The 14,036-nt window shown below is 38.6% G+C and overlaps 1 protein-coding gene across 1 annotated transcript in view; it reads left to right on the forward strand.

Moving 5' to 3' along the window:
* The window catches only part of SLC25A21 (solute carrier family 25 member 21), a 353,337-nt gene that overhangs the window by 204,410 nt on the left and 134,891 nt on the right, over positions 1 to 14,036 (forward strand). Inside the window, exon 2 of the mRNA XM_067533903.1 lies at positions 4,925 to 4,973. Within this exon, the coding sequence (XP_067390004.1) occupies positions 4,925 to 4,973 (49 nt within the window). The remainder of the gene's footprint in view (positions 1 to 4,924; positions 4,974 to 14,036) is intronic.

Genomic DNA, 14,036 nt, shown 5'->3' on the forward strand with positions numbered 1-14,036 from the left:
GCTATTTTGTAGAGTACTGTTTGGTGAAATTAACTACCTATGCACTGTTTAAAGGTTAGTGCATAATTAATTGATGAGAACAAAGGAAGGATTTTTATCCTTTGAGAAAGGCAAATAACTAATAGAATCTTGAAGTTATCAAAACATATTTCTTGCCAAAGAACTTGGAATTCATGTGATTCAATTACTGGAAAAAAGCCTGAATTAAAAATTGTCCTGTGAGGACCAAGAAATTAGAGCCAAATCCTGGCACTGTACAGTTTTCTCCCAACATTGACATTAATGTGTCAAAAAACAGAATATGGTGAACAAATCTATGGCCCCACGCTTGGCCCCTGACCACCAGGCATTCCTACCAGTGCAAGATGAAAGATCAAAAAACGGGGAAGAGTGGGAGGGAAAGAAAAGTCACAGACCATGCCCCTCCCACCAATGCTGAAACACTCCACTGCAGCCTCACTTGTAAAGCACCTGTTGGCAGCTGTGGAGCAGTTTTGTACAGGTTGTGGGACAGAATAAGGACAGAAAACCTGGATTCTACGTTCCTCCATCTGACATGATTTGGTCCTTAGCTTAGTGCAATACAAGTCATGCATAAATAATGAGAAGTGTAGTAAGTGGAGGGTTGAGGGGAATAAGCAACCTAGCCTATTTAGGGATATCAGTGCCATTCTTGCTTTCCAGAAAAATATTATTAAAAACAATGTTGAATGGCGCTACCCTTACTTCCTATCCCTGCAGTGTATATTAATGTTCTAGGGCATGCACTACTTGTGTTTCCTCCCTTTAATCCACCCTTGAAAAATAAAATCTTATATGGGAGGTGTTGGAGAGGGGAGAAGAAAGTATGAAAAAATAATAACTGAATACTAATTTAATGTAGGCATTCAGATATAATGGTGATGGCAGAGGAAAATATAGCTGTCAAACAAGTTTTGTATGTTCCATAAACTTTCCATACAGCTATATTTGAGAAGTGAGGAAACCTTGTGATTTTGTTAGCATGTCCAAAAATTGGTATATGTGTACAGACTTAAACATTTCAACAGCACAGCAGTATCTAAAACAGCTGCTCTGAGATGTTTTGCTTAGTACTTTGATCAAGATTTTGAGCAAATGATATTTCGTGGAAGTCTAGCAAATATTTTTGTATCTCCAAATACAGAGTAATCACTATTTCGAAGTAAGAGTATAAAATAAATGTGTGCAGTTTTTTAAAACTGTACATAAAAAAGTCCACAAAATCTAGTTTAGACTCAGTGCAATGTTAAATTTAAATCAAATTAGTCTTTGTAACCACAAGTTTCTGTTACTCTTACCCTTATCTTAATTTCTTGTGTGCATTCTTCCACTTCTGTTTTTTATTACAGCCAGTTGTCGCATCTTTTTTTTTAATTAGGCTCTGATTCTGCAACCATTTATGTTCATAATAACTTTGAATACCTGCATAAATATGGGCAGGATTAAGGCCTTAAATTGTACAACATCAGCACAGGGAGCTCTGATCCCGAAGGGGCCTTTGTATGCAACTGTGAAACAAATAAGTAATAATATATTCCCAGATTACAAGGATGGACGTTTTAATCGTACCACAAGGTTTCCTTTGTTGTATCTTTACTTTATAATACAACATTTTAGGGGCCAATCCTAAAAGGGGTATATAAAGGTGCCTGTGCTCATGTGTTCAGGATCTTAATAACAGCACTGGTCCATACTCTGTCACTCATTTGTGAGCAAAACTCTCCAGTGGAATAATTTAATCCCATCAATTTTAAAACAGATTTCATGTTATAGCTTCTAGAAGTGTGAGCAAATATGTATTTAAAAAAACAAACAGATTTTTACAGCACATTCTAAATTAGATATCTAAATTATTTAAAATATAAAACTAAAAAAAGCATTTAAGCATGCTTTATAGCCCTTAATATAGACTATTCTGTGATTACATTTGGTTGAACATTTTAGCTTTCTTTACTTAAAATTTATGGCTCCAATCCAGCAAATGGCGAAAAGGAACTACTTATGTGCTTGTAATTAAGTATGCACTTAAGTCTTTGCAGGATTGGAGCCTAAATGATTAGCTATATTATTATATAAGTAGAAAATCTCTCATCTTTTTAGGCATATATACCAAAAGAAAATAAGACTTTTTTAGCTGAAATGGAGAGAGAGGAATTGACGATCAAGCATGTGGTAAACAAAAGGTAATTTTAAAAAAATCATACACAAGTCAGGTACCATCATACCCGATATGCATCTCTGTACTTCTATGTTAACCACAAGGGAACTAGGATATCATGTTGTAGCAGCTGACAAAAGAATTAAGGCAGAGAGAATTTCCTCTATGCTATTTGTTTAACAGTGTAACTGTTTTGCTCAGTTACATACCATATTGTATGAGGCCCTGTAGGAACTGCTATACCTAGATTTTATGGAAAGTTTGAGAAAAATCTTTGGCCTTTTAATCTATTTGTATTTATGTAAGTGTGAAGAAAATATACTTTTCTGATTTATTCCACTTGAAATTTTGTATTTTAATAGCTCAGAAGTGGCTGAAGCTAAAACCATTGAACTAAGCTTGGTTTATAATCAATGTTGGGGGGGAGGGGGGAACTCAAGGCCCTGATCCTACAATAGACTTCATGCAGGCAGACCTCTGCACCTGCGCGGAACCCCACTGATGGGTCCGGCCACATTGACTCTGCTGCACTGGCAGGGCCCAATGCGACATTAAATCGGTTCAATACTTCTGAGTGATGAACACCGAAAAATTAAATTCTCACTCACAGCATTAGAACAATTTGCTTTGTGTTTTTGGGAAAGTAAAAGTAGTTGAGAATGTTTGGCACATAAATGAATTGCTTTAGGTTTCAGAGGACATTAACTGTTTAAGGACAATTTAATTGGGACCAGGTCTAGTGCCACTGAAGTCGGTGGTGGCAGTATCTGGAAATTTAGACCTTCAAGTGTCCATGTCTTATTCAGGAAAGCACTTAAGTATATACTTAAATTCTATTCAATTAAATGGTACTTAAGCACATGCTTAAATGCTTTCCTGAATGAAGCAGGACCTAAGTTAAGGTTGTTAAGGAGTTAATGATGTATTAGAGAATGGCACTCGTTATGAACAACTTAACCAGGCTTTTTTCCTTTTCTAGTTTTTAAACAACAACAACCACAAAAGGAAAATGAAATGCAAAATCAAATTTAATTAAATTTTAAGGTTGAGAAATTCAAAAAGTAAAACCTCTAGATTAACGTTAGCAAAGTATTATAGCAAAGACATAGTGATTGAAATCATGGCTCCATTTAAGTCCATAGCAAAACTCCCATTGACTTCAAGGGGACCAGGACTTCAACTCAGTATTTTTAATTTCAGATTTCCTTGGTAAAGAAGAATATCTTCACTGGCTATTTGTTAAAGATATACACAGTCTGAACTGCATGAATAGTGTAACAGATTGAAGATTGCTGTAGAAAGCTTAACATTTGAATTTCCTGACTCTTGTATGCTTGACTTTTCAACTACAGCCTTACATTAATGGTTTTATATTCAACTTTCTGCTATATGTTGTGTGTGTATGTATGTGTATATATATAATGTATGTGTATAGATTTATATATATTACAAATTGATGGCAAGTAGCGGTTCATTAAAATAGTAAATAGATGAAGCAGGGAAATTCAAATCATGTTAAAAATGAATAGTCTTGAAAATCATTTCTTTGTTTTATTTTTTTAACTTTAAAATAGAAAAACTAGTTATCTTTGGTCAAACAACCGTGCCATCAACATGAGATTCAATAAGACAGGATATTGTAGCTTCAAAAACATGTAGTCATCTCATATCATGCATGTGAACACACTCCTTTAACCCTTCCATTTTTTCATATTTTAAAAGCGCTTTTGAAGTGGTTTGGTATCATCCTTCTACACGAATTTGTTTCAAATCCCAGCAATGCACTTTTGCTGTGGATTAATCAGTACAATGGTTTATAGTAAGTTGTTGGTATGAGTGGATGGGCAGGGAGCAGGTGAATCTAGAAAATGGCAAGCAGATGTCAAGGAGCTAGATGTGTGCTAGAAGAGTAGAGTATAACTCAACTTGTAGATAAGAGAAGTGCTCTTACTTCAAGGGCCAGTAATTGCATCAGTACTGGGAATGACCACTCGTTGCCTGTGCTTCTCTACTTAAGCTTTATATTTTCCTTTAGAGAAAGTTAATTTTCTATCCAAGAAAGATGAGAATTCATTGAATTCTATTTGTCCATGATGCCGGCTGGTTTTTTCTGGTGGCCTAGTTATAGAATGGTGAGCAATAGGAATTAAAATGGAGCATACAGTTTGTTTCCCCCCCCCCCCCTTTCCCACTGTTATCATGAATAGCTCATCACGCAAAACTTACTGCCTCAAAATGTGTCTACAGTGAATGCCAACAACATCTTTTGTCTGCCCTCTGATCTAAGTGTTGCGTTATATTGGCCTAAATGGTACAGAGAAAAACTAACTTTTTAGCAAATGATGAAGCACCTGTAGTCAATTTTAAAATAATTAAAACTATTACCATAGAGTATGTTTAGTTCTTGGGAATAATGGTTCCGTACAATGAGTTTTTAATACTAATAGTGATACTTAGCCCCTATGTCTTCTTGTTATTGAGGGGTCATCTATATAGAGGTTTGAGAGGAAAGAGCTTATTTTTCCATAAATATTTTTAAAAAATCTGTGTAGAATATATTTCAGAAGAGCATTTTTACTAGGAAATATGTTTTTGTACTATACCATCAGCTTTTAGCTCAATTTCCTTCATTGTACTCAGCTTTCTATTTTAACGTTCACCCTTAGAAAACCATTGGGGTCAGTGAAACAAAAACTGCTGTTTTTACAAATGTTGATCAGGCTTCTCTTCTTTATCATCTTACAGGTCTTGTAGAAATTTGCCTCATGCACCCTCTTGATGTAGTGAAAACCAGGTAAGGTTCTGCTTGGACAAGTTTTATTGACACTGGAAAATGTCCAAATTGGGAGCTGGGAGAAAATACAATGCTAGAACTTGTCCAAGTAAGATAACTTCTCCCTTTAATGACATTTATGTTTACTTACTGTTTTTACAGCACTTGATAGACAGAATTTAAATGGCATGGTGCATTTCTGGTTAGAGGTCATCTGAAGGTGTTAAATACTTTTTATGAAATATGGTCTTCAGAGAATAGCAAAAGGAGATCCTATTAAATAAAAGCTGAATATTTGAATTTGCTTATTATATTCATCATCGGAAGTAATGTTTTTATTTGAAACTGTAAAATGCCATATTACCTTAGAAATAATTTTGAAACCTGCTACAATGAGTCATATTTTCAAAAGTTAGTAAAAAAGGATGTTCTCCAAATTAGCACATGAAAGTTGGGTTATTTTCACGCAAACTCCCCTATGCCCCCATTTTCTGCATTAGTCATACAAATTTGTGTTTTTGTGTCATTTGGCTTCTGTCTACCTAGATTTTTTTATCTGTAAAATGGGATAATGTTTAATCAGTTTTGAGATCTACAGGTGAAAAGCACTAAAGTGCCAGGTGTTATTTATTATTAAGGCTTACAGACACAATGATTTACTATTTTATAGAAATATTTCAAGTCATAATAAGAGTTAGAGGAACTATTATGTATAGCAACCTGGATGCACGAATGATGGAACTGGAGAGAAAAGCAAAAAAAACCAGAAAGAAGAATTGCTATGTGGGAGAAGTCTGATCAGGAGACTCAGTTACACCAAGGCCCTGATCCTGCAAAAAAAGTTCCTGGGCAAATCTTTGCAGAGCTCCATTGATCATGCAAAGAGAATGACCCTGCTCAGAGTCAAAATACAAAAGTGTCATAAAACAAATGCTGGGACATTGAGAAAAGAGTTCCAGAGGGGTAGCCGTGTTAGTCTGTATACAGCAAAAACAACGAGAGTTCTGTAGCACTTTAAAGACTAACAAATTTAATTTCAGCAGGCATAAGCTTTTGTGGGCTTCAGCTTCACTTCACTTCAGAGGAAGTGGGCTGAAGCCCACAAAAGCTTATGCCTGCTGAAATTAAATTTGTTAGTCTTTAAAGTGCTACAGAACTCTTGTTGTTTTTGCTGAGAAAAGAGTGAAGATCACATGGAATGAACTGGAAGCCAAGAACATACAAGTGCTTGCTTTTCCTGTAGTTAGAATGCTGGATGCAGGCATAATTAAACACATTGCACAGATACTTGCAAAAATTCTCAATATTAATAATAGGTACTAGCTAGCACTTAGTGCTTTTCATCATTAGCTCTCCAATTGGTATCTACATACAAAAGAAGCAAGTACTGTTATCCTCATGTTACAAATGAGAAGACTGAGACACGGTGACTTGCACAAGGTAACCCTGAAAGCCAGTGGCAGAGCCAGGAATGGAAACCAAGTTTCCTAATTCCTAGTTCAGTGACCTGTCCACAGGATCACACTGCTCCCTTTAATATAGAATATTCCAAAAGCCTCCGGATTAATATGGAAATCTAAATCTATGATCTCAAGTGGTGGTTTTGGAGAGGTTTATTGGAGACAACAAAATGCTTAGAAATCTTTCCTGTACATTTCCTTATACTGAATTCCCTTCTTCTGATTCTACCATATGTATGAATGGAATTTTGCCAGTTGAAAGTTGAGAACTGGAGGAGGTGGCCTAATGTAGGAAAAAGTGCCAGCAGTTCTCTGGGATGCTTAAAGTTGTATTGAAATTTTGTAAAGGCATACTCTGCTTGCTTTTTATAATTACACTACGAACTCTGGAGAAGGAAGTGATGCCGCATTAGGAATTTTCTCTGAATTTTCCTCGGCATGATATTCACAGTTCTTGATCTCTTCAGTGAATAGCCACTTTCAGTTACTATGATGTTTTTTCTCTTGACTGGATGGGAACATTATATACATATATAAACTAACGTAATTCTGCTACATAGTGCATTTCTGTGGAGTTCTGCACTTTCTGCACTTCGTTTTGCTACAAAGGGGACAGTGTGTCTTTTTAAGATTAGTGGATTTTGGTTGACCTGGATTAGCACTCCAGAGGAACATCAAGACAATGCCAGAGGCCCACATCTTGTGGCTGTGTATCCTTGCTGGATTGTTATGCTTTTTGTGTTTGCTTGAATATGTTTTTAATAAAAACAATGGAGAGAGAAGTTTTGATGATTTTGAATCTCAGGAAATGCTTACGATAAGGGTTTTGCTTTTTTGTGACAATATTTCACAATGCGTTTGCTGTATTTAATAATTTTCTACTATGCCACGATAATAATATATGATCATTTATCCACAGCAAGTTTTGGAGAAGGGATGATATATAAAAATATGTTCTTGTAAACTATAAACAAGCAATGTGCTCAGAGGAGCTATTTCCTGATAAATGTACATTTGAAAATAATTTTGTTTTATTCCACATTAGGATACCAAAGAAGATCTCAAATCGGTCAATCAGTGTCTTTCTCTCTCTCTCTCTCTCTTAGCCCAGTTCATCCTACTTCCTCCTTAAAATGAAATGCTATTCCCAACTGGAAGACTGTTGCTGTACTTTCTGATAAAAGAAGGCCTAAAGAGCCCATGGTGCATTTGTTAGTATTACAGCAAATCTTTTGTTACATTTTTTTCCCCCTCCCTTAATCAGGTTATCCCAACGGAAGATGCAGCAGTCAGTAGAATAAATTAAGTACTGGGTCCCTATAGTCTCCCTGTTAGCTACAAATTTCATTTACGTCAGTAAAAGTTACTTGTATCCTGTGGGTGGGTGGGAAGTGAGGACACAGTCTCTGGATTCCAGTAGCTAAGAACTTCCAGGTAGTGATGCTGTCAAGATAGAAAAGATCAGGGTTTTTTAACTGAAAAACCTTGATATCTCTTTAATGGAAGACTGGTGAGCTGATGGGAATCCTGGTCTGAATGAATAGTCACTTTTGCTGCTTCTTCTACTTTGCCTTGACTGAAGGAAAGTATCATACTTTTCATCCATCAGACCTACCAATGTGTGACACAAGATGTGACAAACTGAGATGTCAAAGAAATATCAAAGACATTATTTTTTTAACTAAAAGTAGTAAAATGTTTTCCCAACTAGAAGGCTGTAGTTTGTGTCTGATATATATCTATGTATATGTGTTAGTTCAAACAAATGAACCAATATCATAACTTCAGCATGTTTTATTGTTGGGAAAATGAACATTTGAGCAACAACTGACAAACAGTTTGAGTAGAAAGAGATAATTAATCTAGTTATGGAAACTTTTGTAGAGCAAAGGAAAACCTGGTAATGGAAAATTGTTTTGGGAAGGAAGATTTGGGCCAAATATATCAGGCTAGGCCAAACTGTAGCTGGAGGAGTAGTTCCAAACTTCACCAGTGTTTGAGGAGCTTTAGGTCCAGTATGAGTGTTTTGGCCCTTCCTCACAAACAGGTTTTAAAGGGTTAGGAAAATACCTGCACAAAACTTTCATTTTCCCCACCCCGGATTTCTGATGGGATCCTGTTACTATAAAGCTGATGGGCAAAAAGTGGTAAATTAGGCCCAATAACTTCCAACTAGTGGGCACCACCATGAAATTTTCATCATTCTCAGAAGTACCTCCTTAAAGAAATGGTATATCCAAGAACAACATTGCAGCATTAGAAGGGCACCGACGTTGTGACTAGAGTAAACAATGCAAAATAAATAAATAAATACAAATTTAAAATTGTTAATATTTGTTCAGATTTATAAATGAATTCACTTTGCTTATGCTTGCTCTCTTTTTGTTCACACCCACAAATGCTTGTGCAATTGAGTTTTATTGTCATCAATGTTCCTGGAAATCAAATTTCAAAGTTGGAAGTGCAAGTATTCACAGAAATTGTGAACTTTTGACTAGGGTGTAAGTATTTGATTTGGATGTGGCTGTGCATCATCTTATCAGGAAACAGAAGCCATACCTTGTTCCTTATCTCAGCAATCACAACTGTATAACCCGGGACATTTGCCCAGAGATTAACAGATTGGGCTAATGGTTGGTTATAGACTAATATGCAGAGTGTGGGTGAAATTATGGACTTCATAATTCTGGAGCAGTTTTTACAAAGCCTCCCTGAGTTAGGAGGGATCAACTCAAAACCCTGAAGGGAGGGGTCAAACTCACAGAGGAGTTTGAGGAAACAGATTTTCCCTGAAAGGGACTTTGTCCATTTAACAGACTTGAACTGGGAAAGAAGTTTGGAGAATTGGCAGGGGTGAAGACTGCAGAGAAGAAAATGGAGGAGAGCGGAGGAACTCCTTTGGGGAGGTGGGAAATTATCTGCTACCAATGTAGGAAATGGACATATAAGAAGACTGCCCCCATACAGATTCTGGGCTGTCTGAATTTTGTGGTTGGACTGGGACCTTGGGAGAGTAGTGGAGAAAAAAGCCAACCACCTTGATGAAGGTGGGGAGGAGACAGGAGAGTGGCCTAATGGATGCTGCATCAGGGTATTAGTTGGCTAAGAAAGATGTGGTAACACCAGTCTGGATCCTACCAAGGAAAGGCTGAATCTGGAGTGCATCCCTAGGGAGAGAAGACTCTACCCAATGGTCAAGATACCCATACAGGTCCAGATTAAGTTGAGCTGGAAATAGTTTGGGGTTGTGGATAGGTTGCCCCATCTGTTAGTGTTAGGGATGGACTGGAACTCCTTCCCATTTTGGAAGAAAGTAGGCATTTGGGTCCATGGCAGAAGGGACGTGAGCCACCAAAGAAGATGAAGAAAGGACTCAAAGTAGGGGAACAGGAGAACCCTAGACTACAGGATACAAGCCAGGGGGTGAAAGAAGGAAATGAATAGTCCTGAGGAGAAAATGGAAAAAGGGAAGAACTGGCCAAACAGGTATTAGGGGGAAAAGAAAGCACAAAAATATCAGAGGAGGATGGCTGTCCACAGAATTTTTGCTACCATGGCCTTGAGAGGAGGAACCCTGAGATATGTTGGTAGGACTAGGAGAATGAGAGACTATAGAGAAAAAAGATGAAGGGATTTGCCTTGACCCAAAATAAAGAGGGTGAACGAGAGGAGATTAGATCTTTGAATTGTCCCTGGTATAAAGACCAGTGGTCTGAAACAGAATTATGGGGATGTTCCTCCCCCATGAAATATGACTTCTGTGGGTGTAGACAAGATAATCACCCTGGGGGCAAATGCAGGAAATAGGTACTTAGTGCCTCCTCTAAAGAAGGGAGGACATGAGGAAAAAGTAACCTCAGCATTCAACAAGAGGGGGATGTTTGTGACAGAGGGCTGGAAGCTAACAGATGAACCAACACTCTGATCACTTATGCACCAATCAGTTCCCCTGGAAAAAGCTCATGGGGGATATGCAGCTAATTAGCTGATCAGTCTGGGAGAGCTGAGGAACCAATTCGCCCGCAGCTGAAGGGTATAAAAAAGACACAGGACGGAACTGAGGGAAGAAGGCCTGGGCTCTCAGCTCTTGAGGAAAGGAGACCTCTGTTCTTCCTTGGCCCTGTGGGAAGAGCTAAAGGAGAAGAACCACTGTAAATAGTTTGCTGCACAAGGCTGTACTGGCGTTAGTGATGGGAATAAAAATAAATTCACACAAAGTTGCCACTTACAGGAAAGCCCGAGTGGGTTTCTGTGACATCAGAGGACAGGGATGGAGCATGCCCTGTTACAGTCACCTCAGTATCAATGAGAAATAGCCCTTCTATCTCACATGTGGTCAAGAGTAGAGATAAGCCCACATCAAAAATCTGAGACTGAAACTCCAACCCACAAATTTTGGGAAAGTTTTGATCCATTTTGTGATTTAGATTTCATGGCTGGCCGTTAACTGTGTAATAGGCTAAACCAACACCCTGGATTCAAAACCCCTTGAGCTTTAGAAAAGTTAAGAGAGGATTTCAGTTCAGATATGAACTCTGCAATACAGCCCCAGTCAGAAACTTTTCTACTGGGGATTCCATCCCCCTACCTCTTGTTCCAATTTCTGTCATTTTTGCTCTTATTAGAAGAGTTCAGCTTACTACATGTGTTTCCGATCTCATTCCATCTGTTGTTTTGCAAGAGCTCCTTCCTTTTATATCATTAATTCCTCTTTGATTTCTGGTCTTTTTCATTCAAGTGAGCAGTTCAGTGTTCTGAAAAACCTTGAATTAGGGTAAAAGATTGATAGCAATTGTCATCTGACTTCCATTTCTTTCTGACATACCTGAGTGCATTGTCCTTTCCCAATATTACTGTCTCTACATGATCATAATTTACTTGGTTCATGTTGGCCTGGGTTTAGTTCAGGTTATTTGACCCAGCAGTTCTGATTAGGTTCTTCATAAACTCATTTCTGCCAAATCTCAAGGCTTTTCACTAGTATGAGTCTTACTTGATTTATCAGTGAACTTGGATATACTCACTCATGGGATCCTCATGCATGCTGTAGTTGATCTTCTGGTTTTGGAATTCAGGATTCAGCATTTAAATAGTTTGAATGTTTCCTTACAGATTCTTCATGCCCAGTTTTATATAACAAGAACTTATCTCAAGCTTACAATAATTTGATATGGATGTGCTCCAGGGCTCTGTCATTTGCCCTTTGTAAGAAGGAAAACAATCTGTTAGGAATTAATAAGGGCATATGGACTAATAGTTCCAACTAAATATGCTATTTCAATTTAAATCCTGCCCTGAAATGAAGAACAATATTGATGTGCACTGTTAAACAGATGCTTTGTTTTGCACTGCTGGGCAAAGCGATTCCACAAACATACCATGTGTATAGTTTATACAAATGCTGATTTAACATCTCTTCATGGGATACTGGGGCATTTGTGATCAATAAGCATAAGAGCTTTACTGATGCCTTTTTTAAACCAGGATATTTTTGGTGAAGGGCCCCGTCAGAGGGCACCTCCCATGCTACCTGGTGAACCTCACTGCCTGGCCAGTTGAGATGGTTTCACAGTCACAAACACACACTGGGCTATTTATTTTTCACCCAGGTGTGTGTGTATTCCCCTCTTACATAGTGCTACTGTGCAACACAGGCTTACAGCAAAGGTGGGCTTTCCTGTAGCCTTCACTCCCCTGCCCAGGCTCACCCTTTGCGCTTCCTTCTGAGCTCCTCTTGAGCTGCCAGTTGCTTCCTGTTTCCTCCCTTTATATTCTCCCCAATTACCTTGTTAACTCAGTCATTGTCACCCTGGTGCCCACAATCCCCTAACCAAAAGAGTATAATTGCCCTCAGCAACGTCAGTGATCAGGGTGCTGCTGATAGCACCTTGTCACCAGCCCTTGATTCTGGAATTTACTTCCCCTGCTCTAAGGTGACCATATTTCCCAAATGGAAAATGGGACATCACGTGGGGCTAGCCCAAGCCCTCCTCCCCACCCAGCATGCAGGGGTGCAGCCTCTGCACAAGACTGGGGCTGACATCGCTGCTCACCCGAGCCCTGCCTGCCAGTCCTTTGCCTGGGGTTGGCATCGCTGCTTCTCCTCCCACCCCACCCCCCAGCATGTTCCTCTGCATCCCTCTTTTTCTTTCCTTTTTTTTAAAGGAAAGTTGGCATTTGTCCGGGACAAAATGGGACATATGGTCACCCTACTCCGCTCTGACAGAGGCTAGATTTGGTGTCCGTCAGTGCATGCTAACAGATCTGTTTTCCCAGGTCTTTTCTAATGGGTTGGAATGAGTGAGTTGGAATGGCTGGGGGAGACTTTTCTTTTATTGGTGGGGGGTCCTTATGTGGACACTGCTCAAATGCTATGTTTTGTTTTGGAGTTTTATTGTTCAGTGTGTGTGATTTTATAAATAATACATGCTTTCTGAACAACTGAAATAAATCCAATAAAATAGTCACTTCCTTTTAGAGATAATGGGCTCATGACACTGCTTTGGGTTTGGCAAATTCTCAGTTGTTGTATTTCACCATTATAATGGCCAAACCAAAAACATCCTTGGTTCCTGATTCACCTATGTCTTTTAGCAATATGGAGTATCTGACACCTGCCAAATATCCCTTGCACACGCCTGACATGCTCAAAATAGAATAATAATCTCCATTTCTCCTTTAAAGGATCCTTGCCATGTTTCTAGGGCTCTGAGGGGAATGACACAAATAAAAGAAAACTGCGGAATCCTCATTAGATATCTGCATATTAGAAACATGCAGGTAGCCAGTCCCCTTGCACTGAAGGGAAGGGAAGTGGCTGAGGGTAGGAAGCAAGTGAACGGACCCTCTTAGGAGAAATGGGGAGAAAAGCACTAGCAGGCAGTGAGGTGAGAGCTTTTTGGGAAGAAGGGAAGCAGACTAAAAGTCTCTCATAGTAGGCAAGAGAAAGGGGATTCTTGGGCAGGTGCCAGGACTAAGAGCAGGACATCAGTGATAGTTATTCTTACGTGTATCCTCCCCAACCCAAACCTGGATGTGGAAAGGTCCCCCTGCAGTTTAAGAATCAGGTTGAATCCAAAACCACTGGGAGTCATTCAGATATTGTGCTCTGAATCAAACCTGGCCATATTTGGATTTGAGGCACTTGTTTTGGTCCATCTCTGCCACCTTTTTCCCTTTATTTTAAATACCACAAGTACAAGGTTTTTGCACACTTGGCCTGTGTCCGGAAAAACTCTTCACTGATGCGTATCTGGGAACAGATTGAAAGCATGTTAAAAGGACACTGTTTCAAGACAAGTCTTTTTTTTTTTCCTTTTAATTCCTTACCTGTTTTATCATTAACAAGATTTTAGATTATGGACACTGGAAACATTTTAAAAATTGAATTTACTTTTTACAGGTTTATTCTCTTTTTGTCTCGCATTTCACCCAGCTTTGGACAATGCTTTGGAATACTCCATGTCACTTCCCTTTAAAGTATGTTTTGCTTTCTTTCTAATGCAATAGCACAATACCTTTTCTATGTCTGTGTTTCCAATACTTGAAAGATTGGGTACCCCCTTTGTATAAACATTTCCTAGGAACTACAAGGGCAGAATTGGTAATCTGACAGGACCCTGAG

Source organism: Emydura macquarii, unplaced genomic scaffold, assembly GCF_026122565.2.
Source record: "Emydura macquarii macquarii isolate MOO-44397 ecotype Brisbane River unplaced genomic scaffold, CSIRO-AGI_Emac_v2 contig_374, whole genome shotgun sequence".
In the NCBI taxonomy this organism is placed as follows: domain Eukaryota; kingdom Metazoa; phylum Chordata; order Testudines; family Chelidae; genus Emydura; species Emydura macquarii.